The sequence below is a fragment of the Notothenia rossii genome, assembly GCF_949606895.1.
Source record: "Notothenia rossii genome assembly, chromosome: 2".
NCBI lineage: Eukaryota > Metazoa > Chordata > Actinopteri > Perciformes > Nototheniidae > Notothenia > Notothenia rossii.
The window spans coordinates 80843045-80863370 of record NC_136904.1 but is presented as its reverse complement, the minus strand read 5'-3'; the positions used below and the strand labels follow the sequence as shown (position 1 = coordinate 80863370).

The 20326-nt window shown below is 41.8% G+C and overlaps 1 protein-coding gene across 1 annotated transcript; it reads left to right on the top strand.

The window, feature by feature from the left end:
* The first annotated feature begins 140 nt into the window (after window positions 1–140).
* LOC307030728 (vang-like protein 1) lies at window positions 141–19714 on the top strand. Its single transcript, XM_079667347.1, has 9 exons — window positions 141–273; window positions 5270–5519; window positions 6560–6728; window positions 13277–13705; window positions 14671–14846; window positions 15511–15644; window positions 17635–17785; window positions 18221–18455; window positions 18570–19714. Exons 2-9 carry the CDS (start codon window positions 5449–5451, stop codon window positions 18828–18830), a joined length of 1626 nt encoding a protein of 541 aa, XP_079523473.1. The 5' UTR covers window positions 141–273; window positions 5270–5448; the 3' UTR covers window positions 18831–19714.
* Window positions 19715–20326: the final 612 nt, after the last annotated feature.

Below are 20326 nucleotides of genomic sequence, written 5' to 3'. Positions count from 1 at the left end.
AAAGTAGAAGACATTCCTGCCTATAGCAAGTCTATATCTGACGTAAATAACGCCCTCTTGTGGGCAACAGCTGAAACATTAGTTTTACTGCACTTGAAGTGTATTGTACCTCCATGCTGCCTCTCTCTCTGGTACCGCTAACCACAATGGCCAGGCTCTTGTGAGGGAGCTGCCCGTGTCAGTGCAGAACGGCGCGCCTCAGCAGCAGATCCAACCAAACACTGACACCCAGACGCAAGTGGAGGAATATGACACACTTCTGAGAAAAGAAAGGTAGGTAAATGAATTGATTGTCGCGATGCTGCGTTCATTACACCGGGTGTATGCTTCCAAACGCCTGAGACTAAACCTCTCGCAGGAATTACTGATGAAGTTCAATGCTGCCGTCGTGGAAAATGGTTTCCTTCTTTTCAGACAGATGTAGCATTTAGTGCTCCTAACCGATATTTATAAGCAGGTAACCTTGCCGATTTGTATTATTGCTATATGGGCAGTGTTCTTTTTTAACACTGCCCCCTGTGCCTATTACTGTAGTAGTAGTAGTAGTAGTAGTAGTAGTAGTAGTAGTAGTAGTAGTAGTGTGGATAAACAGATAAAACCAGAATATGCACGCATAATTTGAGGGGATAACCTGCTGTGGTTAATGGTGTTCAGGATGTGACTGAAACCAGATCTATTGAAACCGAAACTGCAGCTGAGTAACAGAGAAGTAACATCACATCCCTAGCTTTATCTCAGACCCATGAGCGAGCCTCTGAAATAAAGGGCGTAATAGATGCAAACGGCTGCTGCAGGGTGATGGTGTGTGTCGCCATCATCAGCAGCTGTCTGGAGAGCACACCACTGGGCACAGCTGGATGAGGTGTTACTATGACTAAAGCCTCTTCACGTGCCTCCTCTGGCACTATATGTGTTGTATTCTTCATTATCTCAGAGTCCTGATGCTGCAGTGTAACTGTTCGTCACCTACAGACATGTATTATTGATTAGTGCTGAAAGGTCCTGTGCACAGAGGTTTAGGGTATGGGACCCCCTTGGATAGATGAACCACCCCCTGGAATAATGGAGGCTATTTTCGCCATGAATGATCAAAAGAAAGGAGTGTCAGCACTGCTTTTGTCATTTTTTTCTTTTAAACCGTGTATTTTTTCTGGCTGGCAGTGCATCGAGTTTAATGAGAAGTGGAGCTACCTTTCAGCTACCTTTAGGCTACTGAGGAGCATTAGGATCCTGCAAAGCTTGGTTGCACACTGTAATGCGTGATGCATTGTAGAGTAGTGTACAGCACTGTATTTACAGGCATAAAAGCACTGCTCTTAAAGTAGGAATGTAGTGAGTTATCTCTCTCACCACTTCTCTCCCTCTACTGTACTTTTATTTAGTTCCACATGAGCGGATCAGGGAGGGAACAAGTTTGCATTCCAGAGAATTGTGTCAGGTCTTAACTTTCTCCTTTTACTCTGTGTGTGTGTGCGTGTGTGTGAAAAAGCATCAGGGTGGGAGTGGCTGAGACTCTCACAAGTCACTCAAAGGTCAAAGGTTTTCTCTCCACACATATCTGACAAATACCTTTGCACAAGGCATCAAATGTCACAGCAAACAATGAAGAAAGCACACAGGAAAATGACATCATATACCCCGATGGCGAGGTCCAAGAAATCCTTTCCATGGGTGTTACATGCCGCCATGTCTTAAGCTCCATTTGGTGATTTCTCGTCAGTTAACAGCGTTGTTATAATGCAGTTAGGCAGCAGCTGTTCCTCTGGGTTATCTGAAGCCCATGTAGGGATTGGACTTACACACTGGCACACACTGTGTTAGCCATTGTTTGATTTCAAAGAGGTCCTACATAGCCTACTGACCCGTGTTACTTACGTGTCTGTTCATGTCTTATATGCCAGAACAGGTGTCATTACACTACAAATAATAAACATCGTTTTGTTTCATCTAATATACAGATGAAACAAAACGCTGTCGGTAATTATTATACAATTTGTGCATTGTCTTTGGAAGTTATTTATAAAAAAATAGCTACAATTTAGTGGTTCCGGGTCGTTCACTGAGACAATTTTCTTTCATAGTCTACTTTGATAGTATATTGACTACTGTTGGCATTTTAACTGTTGTTTGGTCTAAACTAGCAATTTGAGGATGACCCCTTGCGCTCAGGAAAGTTAACGGTTAATCAGTTAATAAAGAAAATTATGTAGAAGGGGCTTTGCAGATTGTAGATTGCTTTGACATTGTGAAAAACGATAGAGAAAATAAAGTCACCCAGCTGCTGCATCTGGCAGATTATGGCATGATGCCACCAGGGCAGGCGCACATGAAGGAAGCCAGGCACGAGGGCTAATGGGTGTGAGGGCGGGCACAGATGCCATGGTAACCAGGCCTCAGCATGTGCTCTGGATGAGCTACGAGGCTGATCTGTGCCATTTAGGGTGCCAACCATAGACTGTATGGTGCCAACATTACATTGAGCACTTTATGGAATCTGAAATTCCACACCTCTCTTTCTCTGCCCGGATTGGAGGCCAAAATGTGAAGCCAAGGACATTTAACTAAAACCCAACATTCTTATGTGTTATTATTCATTCATGAGTTGAATCAGCGGGGGGAAATGCTGCAAATAGCCTAACCTATCAGATGTTAAAGATGATGAAACAATGAGTCCATCATAACGCATGTATGTACCCCTGAGCCTTCCAGTAGCTCCCACAGTGCACTAAACAAACACACTAATGACTGTTTGTTTTACATTAGTGTCACTTTCTGCCCTCGTGCATCTCATGTCGGTGCAGCCAACCAGAACGGTCTGCAGCTACGTCTCACTAGAGAATCCCTTTTTCCTCCCAGGGTTCCTCACAGACGACTACTGAATTTTTTGGATGGACAGACTCCGAATAAGCATGCAGTGGCTCGTCTCTGATGCACCTTGTTATGCTTTATTCATAGTTATCCGATGGTTTGTAACTGATAGTTTTCTTTACCCCCTGGCTGCGATTTTCCACATGGCCTGGTTAACTATGCCTCTTCATGCTCGTCTCGTGGATGAGTGGCTTCCCAGAGGAATCATCTTGGCCCACATACCACGGCCACGCGTTCAGAGATCAGCACTCAGGGGGTTAACAGCTTTCATTCAAATCATTGGCTCATTCATTTAACCATGCGGGCGATGGGTGTGATGAGAGACCATTGTTTGCTCTTTGTGCCCTCACAGTGTGCCACCCCCCACCTTTACTCTCACATACACACACACACACACACACACACACACACACACACACACACACACACATACACACACACACACACACACACACACACACACACACAGACACACACTCACACGTACACACACACCAACACACCCATTACTAAAATGTACTCTCAGCAGGGGTGATGGATTATTGCTGCTAGATGGGGCCTCGTGTGTTGCCAAGGAAACAGTGGACGCTCCAGATGTGTGTTAGGGATGAGAGATGTGACCCTCCTCTGTCAAAACTCGGGTTCATGTTTAAAAATTGATGCTGTGACACTAGCTTTGATGCTGTGAGTGGTATATTCAAGTACAATATTTATGGAAGTCCCAAACATGCAGCTCTGCCTTGTTCAGCATATGTTCCCCTGCTTTTAATAGCAAAAGTTGATTCTGACTTCTTATTCACGTTCGATCTACTCTGCATTTTGTCACAACACTGTCGTTTGCAATTTATTTTGTCTGACATATGTCCCCCTGCCAGTGGTGACGTTTTTACATAATTTATATGCGTTGTATGACAATCCTAAATGGAAAAACTGTGGTTTCTTATTTGCACTGTCCACATTTCCCATGATGGGCAATGTAAAGAGAGAGAAACATTCAACCCCAACTGCATCATCTTTATGGAAATCAGATACATTACAGTTTCTCCCTCTAACCATCATTCTCACAGCATGATCCCCAGGCAGCTGCGTGCATTCCCATCCTAATGTGCTGAATTGGCTGTTTTCTGTTTATATGCATCACTGGCTACAGAGATAACATTATAGTCTGAAAATGACGGGAAGGAAAATAAACGGGTTACTAAAATGAGACTGGGCTGGGGATGGTGATTGGCAGGTGGTTGTCAGGACAACAGCAGGGAGACAGACAGACTGTAGATTGAGGTCTAAATGAATGGTCATGCATGGTGAAGCCTGGAGACGTCCTAATTCATCACACAGCAGACATTAGGGCCCAGGAAGACAGTCTGTCAAACTGCATAATGAAAAGATAGAGAGGGTCTTAACATACAATGGGGGATTTTTTTATTGTATTATTCAAATTGTGAATAGAATGGCTATTTAATAAATAATTGGCAATATGGCCAAAATCTTCCATCAAGATATAGGTCATTTTATATATCAACATGTTATATAACACTATATGTAGCCCCACAATACTTGGCAAATACTTTTTTGTATACTATTGTGTGAAATAACTCTGCAATAAATAAAAAGTGCTGTATATACTAATTTTAAGAACTTCAGTGCAAAATGAAAAAGAAATACACAGGCAAAGTCTATATTGTGATAGAAGCAATATAGAAAAATATATACTATAGACATTTGTATATTGTTTTGACAATAATGTCATATTGCCTGACCCTAGATTGCAGTATTTTTTATTTGGCTTGATTATTTGTCTTTCTGCTCTTATTATTGTTTCAAATATGACATTGAAACTCTTTTCTTACTATGTAATTCCGTGGTGCTAGTAGAAACTGGTTAAACTGACCTCCATTTTCTTCCCTAAACCTCATGTCTCTAGGACTATGAAGTAATTCTTTATTTAAACTTCATTTAACCAGGAAGTCTCCTGAGACACATTACTTTTTTTACAAGAGAAACCAGGACAAAATGAGACAGTTTGACTTTATTACAGCCTTCATGAATCATGCTATGACTGTGGGCCATGTCATTCCAAGCCCAGTGTGCAGCAATGTGGCTTTGCAAATAGACTCTTAAGATTATCAATCCTTTATTTTATAGAGGTACAGCAGACAAAGCATGTTCCAAACGTTCATGAAAGACAATCTTATTAAGTACCTGCCCTTCCTGTCCCAAAGCACAGATAATGAAAATGGATGTTGTCTCTAATATTTTGATTATTAATCATGCTTTAATTAAAAACAATTATAAACAGCAAAATGTGCAGAAATATGTTGCATGACTAACATAAACAATACATAATTTGTTCTGAATTACAAACTGTTGACGCCTGATATTCTTCCTCTCCATCTCTCAGGTCAATGTGGACACTACAGCAGCTCTCTGGGGTAGTTGTCGGTCGTCGTGGATTCCTGAGGCCCGTCTCTATAGCAACCCATTCCTCCTCCTGAGTACTGCTGCCAACTTACCCTCTCCACCACACAACAAATCTCTCCTCATCCCCCTGGCCAATCGCCAGCCCTGCACATTGTTGAAATGGACACTGAGTCAACCCACTCGGGCTACTCCTATCACTCCAGCCGCTCGGGGAGATCAAACCGACATGGGTATGTTTCCTGTCTGCCCGCCTTCCCATCTGACTGTCTGCTCCTCCACTGTGTCTGTCTCTCCCCCCCATGACAGGGCTTTCTGCTACATCCCTCGCAGCATCTTTTATATAGTATGTCATGTAATTACTGCGGTGCTCATTGTGTTTTTATTCAGTTTGTGCGGCTCACGTGTTGGTTGCATCTAAATAAATCAGCTGAGAGAGAGACAGTAGAGAGAAGCAGCTAGAGATTGAGAGCAACAGAGCTTGTGGATTAGGGTCGTCACAGCTGAGTGACTCTAACCTATTTCAGTGATTCACTCGGCCTATCCGGCCAATGAGAGAATCGTTTTATTCCCATCCTATACATTCCTTGATATCCACCCCCATTTCCAGCTATTTGCAAAATAGGGATGCAACTAGCAAATATTTTCCACATTGAATCATCTGTTCTGTTCTGTTCATCAAGTGTCAGAATTATTATATATGTATTTGGCAAAGAAAATGGCAATTGCACATTCCCCAATGTCAATGGTCTTCAGAGGTTTTGATTTCTCAGACAAATGATCCAAAACCCAAAGATATTTAGCCCCTAGGTAACTCACCTAGTAGAGTTCTTACTGAAGTGACCCCGGTTTAAGTCCAACCCATGGCCCTTTGCTGTAATTCTTCTCCCTCTCTCCCTCTTTTGAGTCCAAATCTAAATAAACACAAAGATATTTGGTTTATTTATCATAAAAGACGAAGAAAAGCAGGCAATGTTATGCACATTTTGAGAAGCTTGCACCATTTAAGTAATAAACGAATGAAACTGATTGTTAGGGTTTTGTCAATCAATCAAATCAAACAATTAGAATACATCAACATCAACAAGGCTGTCAAATTGTGAATTGTGATTTTAACTATTTTCCTCAAATGTTATAGATGAAACAATAAGGAAAACCCTCCAGATTAATCAGAAACAACTATGTAGGCACATGGTGTATATGTGTTTGGTCTTATCTGATCTCTTCACTCCTCTTGTGACATTCCTAATCTTCATCGCGTGTTTCTCTATAGCGATCGGAGCCGTGAGCGGCACAAGACAAGCAGTAAAGACAGCGTTCGCTCGGAGAAGTCCGTCGTCATCAACCCCCCCGACACGCCCTCCCAGGAGTCCCCCGTTACCAATGGAGAGCCCCTGCCAGGAGAACCCACACCAGCAGAAGATCAGGGAGATGATGCCCAGGTATTTTCCATGAAAGTGTACAATGAACTTTGAAGGAATGAAGGCTGTTTTTTAGAAAAGTCATTTATTCCTTCAGAATCTCAATCTGCAGTAATCCATCTACAGTAGGAACTCTTCACCATGACCTTTTTTAAACCCGTCCTCTCGGCAGCTGGCTGCCCATTGCCACAGCGCCTGACACATAATAACAATAGTGACGAGGGATCAAATAGGTCAGAGGATTTGCATCCCACTTCTAGGCCTGGACGGATTTGTACGGACATTGCTGTGGTACTTTGTGTGTGTGTGTGTGTGTGTGTGTGTGTGTGTGTGTGTGTGTGTGTGTGTGTGTGTAACCGTCATACAGCCTGATCGCTTTGAAAGCACATTTGTACCAGTTATTCTATAAAGCTGATTTTTCTGAGCTCTGCAAGCAAGATAAGTAGAAACAGGAAAGTGCAATGCTGTGATAATGCAGCTCAAAGACAGAATGGGTATTTAGCTAGGTCAACGCGGCTAGGATTAAAGATGCTTTTATGCCGTGATCATTATTTCAAATACTTTGACGAATAACGTATTTGAGTAAAATGAGGAGATCAATCACAGTCATCGGTTTGCCAGCTGTAACCAGCAGCTTGGTATAAAGACTGGAAACAGGGGGAATAATGGCTAGCCTCGCTCTGTTATAGCTCTGTTTTTGTATTCTACTTACCAGCAACCCTTAAATTCTCTAATTGACAGGCCATATACCCTGGTACTCTGTAAAATAACTAAAGTGTAAAAACAGCCAGTTGAGGTTTTACATGGCGTTATGTGCCAGACTATTTCTTTTGACACTTCCTGTGAACTATCATCATGATATCACCAGGCATAACCGCTCATGAAACAGCAAATTGTTGTATTTATAGGAGTTTTTTTAAAGCTATTTAACACACAAAAGAATTTACATTGTTGATTAGTGAGCTTGAGAAGTGGTGGTATGCATCTTTGTACAATATTTCCATAATTTATGCTGAATTAATACAGTAGCTTCGGCTTAATATTCAGCAGGCAGAGATTTATGTTCTCATCTAACTCTAAACAAGAAAGCAAATAAACATATTTTCCAAGATACCAGGCTATTCCTTTTATTGCAGAGGTTCAGGTAAATTCAAATGAAAGTTAAGAAAGCTGAGGTAGAAGCAGTAAGACAACCTAAGAAAGAGAAACAAGAGTCATGTTTATGTCTCTTTAGACAAAACTCTGCCTAGGGCTGCATTCATAGGCTCTCTGACCTACTTGACATCTATAATAAAAAAAGAAGGTTTTGTCATTGTGTATGTATTGTTGGTTCGAGAAAAAGGAGACAAGCTGTGTACAAGTGGCTGAGAACAATCTGCATTTAAAAAAAATACTCTAGAGTATAATTAGATAAAATAAGACTTTAAACATGTCTTCAGTCAGACTTATCGACTCAATTTTGTAGTTATGAACTATTGTGTAGTCTCCGCTCAGAATCCCCTTCTGGCTGGGCAGACACATTCCACAATGTCATGTGACTGTCAGCTCGTAGCATACGTCCGTCGTCCATTGTCCACAATGTAAGGTAATCTGCTATTGTATTGCATTAGCCCTCCAGATATATGTGTCCAAATGGCAAAGCAGCAGCAGCACCATCATTACCACCACAGTCCACCCCCGACTGGGCTCTTCTGGACCTGAGCCGCTGTAACACTAAAAGGCTCCGCTGCAAAGAGACATTCTCACAGGCTGAGATTAGCCTCAGTGTCCAGCCAAATGCCACTTTGAGAGAAAACTGATATGAATAATCCGCCATGTTTACACGCATGTCCGTGACATAAGGATACGGTCTTGGTGGTGGTGTGTGTGTGTGTGTGTGTGTGTGTGTGTGTGTGTGTGTGTGTGTGTGTGTGTGTGTGTGTGTGTGTGTGTGTGTGTGTGTGTGTGTGTGTGTGTGTGTGTGTGTGTGTGTGTGTGTGTGTGTGTGTGTGTGTGTGTGTGTGTGTGTGTGTGTGTTTGTGTGTTTGTGTGTGTGTGCATGTGTGAGTCATACGGAGGGCGCCAAGTCTGTTACTGAGACTGTCCATGCTGCTTTGTGAGACTTGATGCTGTGACTTTGTGCCAGAAGGCAAAAGCTTCAATTCACAATGTTAGCTTTAGCAGCGCCAAAGCGTATGGGGGAAAAACACATTCTCCTGTTTTGGCACTTCACACATTGCTTTTGCACCTTTTTTTTAATTTAAATAGATGTTCCTACACACCTATTAATTGCTGTTACCCTCACATTTTGTATGTAATGTTAAATTAATCGCCACAATTAAAAGAATGAAGTTAATTATAGGAAATCGGCCAAGCATTTATATTAATGTTATTGGTTTTTGCTCCAATGACTTATGCACAATGAAACTACACACTGCCAAACATACCAAAGTGTAAATGTCCTCCACCCAGGCCAGAGGGGCTTAGCTATTGTGTTTTGTAGCTGGCAGACTGTTGGTGTGTGTATGTGTGAGTCTGTGTGAACAGTGCTAATCAGTATGTTGTTGTGTTGTTGTGCTTTGTGAGGGTGGAACAGGCCTAACAATAATCCATGTTCACCCTTTGCCAGATGAAACGACTGCCAAGCAAGCAGCAGCACTCATGATCCCCCCCCCCCCTTCTTTCCCGTAACCCTTCTCCGTTACATCCTCTCTCAGTGACTTCCTCTTCCTCCTCACTGTACTGTATGTAGAGATCAGGCCTGATTAGTGAGGCATTAATCTGTAAGGATTAATCCACTGAGGTTTAATGGCTGGTTTTATCAACAGTGAATGATACAGTTTCTTTCGCTGGAGACGTTAGCATGAAAGCTTGTCTGCATAAAGGAAAAAGCTGATTTAGAAGATAAGGGTGCATCCTTTACCTGAGCTTACTGAAATGTCTGTTTTATTTGTCTTTTTCACAGCAGACATTTTGATTTATCAGTAGAAAAAGCACAGTGGTTACTAATAACATTTAAGGTGGATCAGTTCTATTAAATGTTTCAGTAAGCAGTGACAGTGAGGCAACACACGCAATACCAGGAAATTCATTTCATCATTGACACCTGTGCCTTTTCTTTAGTGACATGTCAAAATGTCTTCCTTGAAAAATACCCAAGACACCAAACCAGGTGCCAATCTTGTTCATGTTTGTAAAATACAGGGAAAACATTAAGCTATATTTACTCTTCTTCCTCCTCTTTCATCTGACAAAACAGTGCCTGAGAGCTCACATCTGGTGTGTCTCTGAGTGACACAAATAGACTCAGCTTCTCGTAAGCGCATTATCACCACTACTACCTTTAGGTATAGCTAAACTGGAGATTTAGTCATTCTCGTTTGCATATGTTTCTGCTTCTTTTGTCAGACATCTAAACAAGTATACAATACTGATCTGATATTGGCTGATACAATAAACAAACAGCATTTTAAGCACCAAGTAGAAAAAGTCAATTAAATATTTTATCATGGCGAAAATCTATCTTTGTCCACATTATTCCAAGCAGCAGGAGTTTTTAGACGTCTACTCTGAAGGACATTTATTGTTTGAGATAAACAGAAGCTTCATGTGAATAGAGGGACACAATTGAGAGAACAATAAACACTAGCCCACTATGACTTCACCTCCCGCTTGGATTATTGTAATGCACTATATATTGGGATAAGTGCGTCCTCCCTTGCTCGCCTGCAGATGGTGCAAAATGCAGCAGCACGGCTACTAACTGGCACACGCAAACACGAGCACATTTCCCCCATTTTATCTTCACTCCACTGGCTGCCCGTTCATTCGAGGATTCATTTTAAAACTATTTTATTTACTTTTAAAGCCCTCAATGGTCTGGCCCCGCCCTACCTCTCTGAGCTGTTACACAGCTACACGCCCACTTGCACTCTCAGGTCAGCTGATCAGTTGCTCCTGAGGGTGCGCAGAGGGGACCGTGCTTTCTCTGCTGCCGCCCCTAAACTGTGGAACGACGGCCCTTGCTAATCAGACAGGCTCCCACACTGTCTGTTTTTAAATCCCGTCTTAAAACCCACCTTTTCTCCTTGGCATTCGTAAACAAGTAGATTGTTGCTTTTATTTGCTTTCAGTGGTCTATTGTTTTTATTATATGGCTGTTTTTATGTTTTTTATTTTGTAATTGTTACGTTTATTCTGGTTTGTTTTGTATTTCTATCTTTTTTTTTTTATGTATTTATTTATTTAATGTTTTGTGAGCTGAGCTGTGTGATTTTATATTGTACGTTTCTCTCTGTACAGCACTTTGGTCTGGAGGTTTTAAAGACCTATATAAATAAAGTTGGATTGGATTGGATTAAAGGCAGGATATATCCGCAAATAACAACTGGGCAAACTTTCTCTGCTGATGAAAACTGTGTAATGCTGTCAAATGCTTCAGAACAGGTAAATAAGTGGACCTTAATTGGATATATTGTTTAGTCAACAACAGTTAAGAAAAAACTGTCAAGCTTAATAGGATATTGTTTTTGTATCCCCATTTGTTCTGCTCTTTGTCCAAAGTGTGGAATGACGTTGATTGTTCACAGAGCCTGTCTTAAGGTTGGTATCCCTTTTGGGCTTGAGACGAGAGGGAGACAAAGAGGAGAGATGTGAGAGGAATTGAAATGAGACACTAAATGGAGTCGACAATGCACTTACTGACCTCTGGCCTTACACATTACTCTGGAAGACAGATACCTTGGATTAAATGCTGATTCTGCATACCCTCGTCTCCTTTCTTATATCTATACCACACCTTAAACCACGTCTACCTTCCCTCTCTCCCTTTGCCTCCCTCTCCTCTTCCATGCTCATTCATCTTCCCCTCCTCCACCATGGCTGAGTTAATTAGCTGTGAACAGTAATGGAGGGCAGCATTCATATTTATGCACCGTATTCTTGAGGCATTTTCCTGATTGGAAATATGCAAAATGCAATGTAAATTTCACATTCCACAAATAGCAGTAGGATTAATTTAACGTAATCTGCTAATGTTATATTAACTCCTTAATAGGCACAGTTTAGATACACACGCTCCAGACAGGTGAGAGTACATATGGCTGTCTTCTGTCTGTGTTACCCACAGCCTGTCTGGTTTCCCAGCAGCTCCATCAGGCCCGGGTGCTGCGAGTTTGGGGCTTTACTGGCTGTTTGATGTGCTTAGGTGTGTGTGTGCACATGTGTGTGAAGCCACGAAAGCTTATCTGCTCAGCTTGTCTCTTTATCTAGCCTCCATCCCTCTCTCTGCGGCTGCTCCTCCTGTGTTGGTGTAGTCGGAGGAATACACAATGCAGTGACACTCTGGGGAACAATGAACGGCTAATTATCTGAAATCATGACAGGCACACAATAAAATAAATACTCCCTGTCTTTCTTTTTGGGAAAGATTTATGCTTAAAATGACCCTGGCCGGCTAGGAGAAAAAAACCTGGACTCTAATTTGCAATGACTGTGTCTGTGTGCGTGCGTGCGTGCGTGCGTGCGTGCGTGCGTGTGTGTGTGTGTGTGTGTGTGTGTGTGTGCGCGCGTGTGTGTGTGTGTGTGTGTGTGTGTGTGTGTGTGTGTGTGTGTGTGTGTGTGTGTGTGTGCGTGTGCGTGTACTGTAGGTGTGCGTGTGCGTGTGCGTGTGCGTGTGCGTGTGCGTGTGTGTGTGCGTGTGTGTGTGTGTGTGTGTGTGTGTGTGTGTGTGTGTGTGTGGTATCCTCCTTCTAACGTGAACGTTCCTGCACTCCCCATCCTGTCATCTTATATTACTTCAATGGGACTTTGAAGGCCTGTCATAATGAGGCAAAGCTCCAAGAAACCCAAACATCTCTTAAGGACATGGAGGATCTGCTGTGTGCACGGGGCATAAACTTGAGAAAATGGAGGCATTGTTCCCTCTCAGATTCAGGACTATATTTATGAGTTGATTTGTCAGTTTCTCTTGAATTTTACTCTGATTTGCCAATTTAGTCAGCTATTTTATAATGACAAAGAAAGACATCTCTCTTACCTTTTGTGGTATTTAGGAATGTAGATAATGATAGTTTTCTTGGCCCGGGTTTTAAGATATTTGTCAGTGAGATGTTCACCTCGACACCAAGACGATAGAGGTGAAGGAATTTATTTTCTGCTCACAGTTGCTGGCCCATAATGGATCAAATATCTATGGATAGCATGAAAAAGGGCTCACTCATACACGCTTTTGTTACTCACATCTGTACTAACTCTAGGAAGACCTCCAGCTCATTCTTTATTCCCAAAGCATTGAACTCATTCACTTGTGGCAGGCAGCAGTTTTTAGTAAAAATAAAGAAATAAGAAAATAAAAACAGTGGCACAGTTTTCAATCGTGTCGTATCATATTGTACCGTATCGCTTCGACCTGTTGGTGAACATAGTGTAACAATTATGATACTCACAAGACCAGAAGCTTGAATGGATGGAGAAACAGTATTTTGAGTAATGTGGGTGAATCAACATGGACACATAGACAATTAAACCAATGAATCCCTTGAAGCCTTGTAAGATACCTTTCCTTCACCTTTCTTTCTTTCCTATCATAGGATGACAACTGGGGGGAGACCACCACCGCAGTGACAGGCACCTCAGAGCTGAGTATTTCCCAGGAGGAAGTGGTTGGACTGGGGAAGGGATTGCACGACCGGACTGAGGATTTCCGCCGTTATCTTCCCCTGGCTGTGGGCTCGTTGGTGGGGCTGCTGGTGCTGGCCACGCCTCTGGCCTTCCTGCTTCTTCCGGTTTTTATGTGGCCGGACAGGCTGCAGGCTTGTGGCACAGCCTGTGAGGGCCTCTTCCTCTCCCTCGCCTTCAAGCTCCTCATCCTCCTGATGGCCATGTGGGCCTTGTTTCTCAAGCCGGGCCGGGCAAGCCTGCCCCGAGTGTGTGTGTACCGTGCCTTCCTCACCACCCTCACACTCCTGCTCACCATGTCTTATTGGCTCTTCTTTGGGGTCCGGATCCTTGAAGCACAGGTGGGTTTGAGAGCGAGCCACAGCAACACCTTTTTTTTTTATGGCTTTCAAGATAACACATACTCTGATTTTTTACAAAGCTATTGATTTATATTGCTGTTATTTAAGCTTTTACATTATATATTTTTTAATTAAAGTAAACAATCAAGAGTTGAATTTTCTTATTTTCACAGAGTTTAGATTAATGCACGTTGTGTTGTTTGAAAATATTGAACAATTAAATATCATAACATAAGCCATTCTCTATAGCAATTGTAAAGTGTGTTATTGCCACCTATTTTGGCCTAAGAAATGACTTAGTTGTCTTATAACTTGGCTACCAATTCAAGAAAAAAAATGTCTTTCAATTGTTCAATTTAAAATAAGATAATCATTCTCAATGACACGTATCTAGTTAAGTATTTAAATGGGAAAAAAGTTGTTCGTCCAGCAGTGAGTGTTTTTAGAAAATAAATTATTCACAAAGCATACATAACAAAATAAACACATGTAGCTACATACGTTAACTACATAACAGTTGCGAAATGAAATAATATAGTAATAATAATAATGCAAATACAAAGATGGATACAATATTAATACTCAGGTATACATTCATTGGTCACAACCATTTTGTTAATGGATTAATCTACAGATTATTTTAAAGTTGTTTATTTTACCCTCGATTTACGAATCAAAGGAAAAGGCAAGAATAAACTTGAAATGAAAGCAGCCCATGAGGTCAAATCTTACCTCATGTTCCTTATAAGTCTTCCTTATAGCTTTCTATACTCTACCCATTTTTCCCATCTTTCCTCAAAGATATGCATTTGGCTTCTAATTCTCATAGTTGTTTTATCCATTCCATACATTTCATTTACTAGGTTATTCCATTTACTCCAAGTTATTATCTTTTAGCCAATTCATTGTAATTTGTTTAATGAGCAGTGAGTGTTTTAATTAAACCTGTGATGTGTTCTGAGCAGGATGAGGACTACCATGGGATTGTCCAGTTTGCAGTGTCCCTGGTGGACTCCCAGCTGTTCGTCCACTACCTGGCAGTGGTGCTGCTGGAGCTCCGTCACCTCCAGCCCTGCTACAGCGTGTGTGTCATCCGCTCCACTGACGGAGAGACACGTCACTACAACATAGGACAGCTTAGGTACACAAACACTATTTTTACCCTCCAATGTGCTTTAAATAGTTTCTAATGAAAAAGGAAAGATAGAAGAACAAACTCTAAATACGAGCATGTTCTAATTTACATGTGAGTGACCTTTCTGTACAGTACACACTGAGGCACACACACACTAGCACTTGGTCACACTCATTATGCTGTTGAAGTATGCATGTAATTGGAGGCCAATGTCCACAGGGAGGACTGACTGGCATTGGCGGTAATTGAGTTACTCATCGGCCTCTTTGTCTAGTTTGCCCACGGTGAGCTATTCTAGGAGTTTGGGGGGGGAGGGATGACGAAGGGCCGGACACAGGCGCTTGTCCTTTGGCTGTCTTACTCTGTTACTGCGCTGATTGAGTGTGTGAATAAGACAGGACTAGGGGACAACTGTGGTAACTAGAAAACGTTTGTGTAATAAAAGAATAGTGTGTGACATAAAAAAGACAATATGATCGGTTCTCCTGCCTTTCATTAGGACCTTTTTTAGTTGAGTTCCACAATATGATTAAGGTAAAATGCTAATTGGAGAGGTACACCTTATGTTGCTTTTGGTTAGGTACTCTAATTTAGCCAACATTTTAATTTAGTTTCTGTATGTATGTTGTCTCTGTATTTACTCCCTACATTTCTTTCTTTTCTCACACAGCGTTCAAAAGGCCGCTCTAACCATTTTGGAGTATTACTACAGAGATTTCCCTCTCCATAACCCAGCCCTTCTCTCTGCCTCAAAGCATCGGGCTGCCAAACACCTGGCTGGGTTGAAGGTCTACAACGTGGATGGTTAGTCCCAATTATGACCTCCTATAATTTGCATTATTTCTGATGCTGTCCATCTCAGTGTTTCATTGGCTCCAGGGGCCAATTAACTCTATACTAGAGAGTTTTAACATCTCACTTATTTCAAACATTAGCCACACCACAAGGCTCTGTTTGAAATGAGATCCAAAATCTATGGCAACAATCAGTGACACATGCTGACCAGTTCCTTTGCTAACGATTGATTAATGAGAAAAGGGACCATTTTATAGACTTTAATATACAGCAGTGAACTAACTGAACAATATCTGTATGTTCTTCAGTAAAAGGAGCTGAACAGTGTTATGTGGCTTCTCTACATTTCAAGTCATACTTAAAATAGACAGATTTGTGCAGAAATGAATCAACATCTATCTGAAGTCTGATTATTTGATGGAGCTGTTCCATGTTATACTATGTCAAAAATAGTCAAATTCTATTTTTGACATAGTATAACAGAGACCTGTTTTTTTATTCTGACGCCCCTTCTAAATACTGGTTGTGATGTTTTCTATTTTCATCTCCATCTCCTCCCTGAGCAGCTTTTAAAAACAAACTGAGAACATACCTTTTGGACAGTAAGTACAGTTAGAAGTCCCCAAGATCATTCTACCCAGCACTTTATCACAGGAAGCCACTAATTTCACGGTTCAGTTCCCTGCATCTTTACTGCACCCTGAAGCTTTCGTCTTTGACACACACACTCAGACTCACACAAACCCAACTGTGGCGCTACAAAGCTTGTGATAGGTTCACTGTAACCACATACATCCTGCCTGTAATAACACTTATCGCACTACTCCTGCTGTTTAAAGGGACCTCCACTTACCACCAGTAAATGCCCCCAACCGCTTCCCAGCACAGTGCATTACGATGTATGGCAGAGAGGCAGTATGGGATATGGTGTCCTTATAGCACCTCCCACCCGCCCCACCCCCTTCCCTATCAAAGTGCAGCTGAGAGGCCTCCCGGGGGCCGTGGAATATCAAGCCTTAAATAATTCATCAGAGTAACTCTCATTCCTCACATTCTGCCACATCTCTCCTTCCTCCCGCTCGGCTCACTCTCGCTTCCCTTTTTTCTCCCCCATAATTCTTTTCATTTTTCACTCACTTACAACCCCCCCTTCACCGTCATTCAAAGACGCTCCTCTTATAGCATGAATATGTAGGCCAGGAAGTCAAAGAGACCGGTGTTTACCCATGTTTTCCGTGGAAAATATTTTCAATGCTCCCTGTGTAAATGATCTTCTCTCTACAGTATTCACAAGCATGGTTTTTCATCCATGTTTTATTGCTACATTCCGATTCCCATCTCACCTGCTCACACACATAAATGCACATATGCAGATCAGATAATAAAGGATTTATATCCTTACCTGACCTGCAGCGTTTACTTTCTATAACCTCCCCCAAACGGTACTGACCTTCATTAATATGGACCATGCAATACTCCCCCACATTAAAACCCCAGGAACTCTAATATACTGCCGTACAAGCTCCATTAGCTTTATGGGTTTGTCAGACTAACCAATAAATTCACAGATCAGACAGCAACCATGGCCTTTGAAGTGTAAAATTATGAATATTCAATTTACCCAGCAATATAAAGGTTTCTGTATCAGAGAAACATTGACGCTTCAAGTGGAAATTGCCTCTTTGCTCATTGCTAAAATTAACATTCTCTGTGACTGAGACACATGATCTGGAAGGATGCCCCAGATAAGTAACACGGATTTACAAACTTCCGTCTCAAATCTTTGTAAAAACCTAAAACTGGAAATAATACTGTCGAAAGAGATTGATTCATAGCAGTTTTTCACCTCCAGTGAGTTGTGTGATCTGAGCTACCATCTGACCTTTGCTGTCCACGATTGAGTGCGAGATACAGTCCATTAATCAGAGTTAGACCCTGGCTGGGGCTCCTGCTCACAATGATATAACCAATTTGCTTCTGTCTTCTCCTTTTGGTGCAGCCCCGGGGAACACAGCAGGAGCGCAGCCTGGTAATGGGAATCAGTCCCGGGCCATGGTTACAGCTGCCGCCAAACGCAAAGACAGCGCCCACAATGAGCTGTACTACGAAGAGGCCGATTACGAGAGAAGAGTCCGTAAACGTAGAGCAAGGTGAGTCAAGGGAACAAAAGTCACTATGTCTGAGGGCAACAAACTGATCTATAGACTATTTCAGACATGCCCCTCTGCATGTAAATGTGATTGGAATTTTGCATGTCCTTCTGAATCCACATCTTGTTTCTCCTCATTATAGAATGGGTTCACATGTTTGAATGTGTCTTAAAACAGTAGTGAGGGAAAATCCATGAAATATTGTGAACTGTCAAAATATGATACTGTTTGATTAATATACAAAAACTACCTCATCACCACTCTGTATCCAGTCTTTTCTCATCATTCTATGCTCATGCACGGTCTTTAGATTTACAATTTCATTAGACTAAGAGAGAGTCAAGGATTACTCTATAGTATTACTTACTAAACACCAGTCCCTAGAGAGCTGACATTAAGCCCTCTGTTAATGTATGTTTGTCCCCTCTCTGTCAGGCTGGTGGTGGCTGTGGAGGAGGCCTTCACACATATCCGGCGGATGAAGAAAGAGGATGAGCAGGCAACACCGTCTGACATCATGGATGTGCGTGAAGCAGCTCTGGCTATATTTCCCTCTATGGCCCGTGCCCTGCAAAAGTACCTCCGCACCACCAGGAGGCAGCACTGCCACAGCATGGAGAGCATCCAGAAGCACCTTGCTTTCTGTCTGGTCAACAACATGAGCCCAAAGGTGGGTTCTGCTTTTGATTTGTAAAGCACCCATTCGCTTTAACCTTTCTGAGGATTGTGCCAAATGATTTTCTGGGTAAACATGTTGTATAATTGGCTGTTTCTGTGTTTTCAGGCCTTTCTTGAGGGCTACCTGGCTCCTGGACCGACCCTGCAGTACGGGCCTGAGCGCTGGATGGCTGACCAGTGGACTTTGGTCAGCGAGGCTTCTGTCACCAGTGGTTTAAAGGAAGGGTCAGATTTCCTGCTGAGATGTCTTGACTTTAACTTAGCTGTGACTGTCAAGGGCATCCCTTACATCCGTCTGACTGAGGAGTTCATCGACCCCAAGTCTCACAAGTTTATACTTCTGCTCCAATCAGAAACCTCAGTTTAACACAGTGCTGGACTTACAGGACCATTTTTCCAAAAATAACTTTTTGTACTGTTTTTTTGTACATTATGCTTGTGTAATTTTCCACATTGAGTAACTTTGTGTCCCTGTCTTTGTCCTGGTCGACATAAAAGACGATAAATGACAGGAGACGGTAGAGATGCTTGGATTTCTCTGTCCTGATAAGTCCAGAACACAGTCTGGTTTTCCTATATGCAGTACAGACGACCCTCCCAAATGTACATCTTCCTTTTACTTGCATGTGCCAGGGTGTGCCTGCGTGGGGGAGTTCATGATTTAGGTGGAGTGTGTTTTCACACCTTTAGGGGTGTAGATACCACACCAAATCTGTCTCGACCTGTCTCTTCTTTCTCCTTACCATACTGACCAGGATATTTGATAAAACCCAAACCCTTTTCACCAAAACTTCTCATTTTGAGTCTAAGCCACGATTATTTAACTGTCCTGTATTACAGATTTATGTACAGTATTTATATGTGAATATTTGTTATCCCTCCAGACTTTTTATATCAAAATTGTGCATTGCTTGAATGATTTCTTTTCTTTAACCTTGTCAAACATTGTCTTTTATTTTGTATCTGAGCTGTATTTGTGAAGATAAACTGGACTGTGAACAGAAGATGAAGAAATGTTTGTAAATGTCAAAATCACTGGAATCTCCTGGACTGAATGCCAACCGAAGTACAGCTGAATATAGATGGTGCATCCAATAGACACTTGCTATGTGTGGACAGTTAAGTGTGTGCAGTGTACACTGATCTTTTTGTGGACTATCAGAGAGACTACATTTTTGGACGACTAAATTCATGTTCATATCTTGTATTTAAACGTTACCGTGTGCGCTGTTGAATTTCAAAACATATGCCCCTACATTTATATCTTAATTCACAGTAAGGAGGGTGTATATTAGTTATCTGCATAATGCAAGTTCCCGGAGCATGAGATAATGTACAACTTAATGGAATATTACTTCAGCAAATTCGAGGATTTGGAAACGTCTCACCAAAATATATAGTCATGCATATCTCATGCAGGAAAAGTGCTTAACCAAGTGTTGAAATTGAATAATTTAGTCTAAATTAGCTCAACCGACTGTCAGTGTTTCTTCTTTCAGTGTTTTGTCTAAGTGTCACACTACTGCCACCTTTCTACAGCTACTGGAACAGCAACACTGTCCTGAGCATCAATCAAACTGTTAAGTTGTATCAATATATATCTGTATTCTGAAAACCCTTTGTATTTATGAGGCCTCTTATGTTGTAAATGTATATTTACACAAGTGTTTCTGTGGTCACTGGCGGTGTAGTTATGTTTAGGCTTTTGTGTGTTGATGGTTGTAAATAGCTGTAGACTACACATGTGCCTCAGTCATACATATTTAGGATGCATGTGCAGTTTTTCAAGTGTGTGTGTGTGTGAGAGAGAGAGAGAGAAAGAGAGAGAGAGGGTGAAAAGGAAAAAGGGAACATAATGAAGAA

Bases quoted from the DNA above. Each gene is read 5' to 3' on its own strand.
- LOC307030728 (XM_079667347.1), top strand. From the start codon at position 5,449: ATGGACACTGAGTCAACCCACTCGGGCTACTCCTATCACTCCAGCCGC. The intron at 6,729-13,276 runs GTATTTTCCATG...TTCCTATCATAG, and splicing joins ATCAGGGAGATGATGCCCAG to GATGACAACTGGGGGGAGAC. The intron at 13,706-14,670 runs GTGGGTTTGAGA...TGTTCTGAGCAG, and splicing joins TCCGGATCCTTGAAGCACAG to GATGAGGACTACCATGGGAT.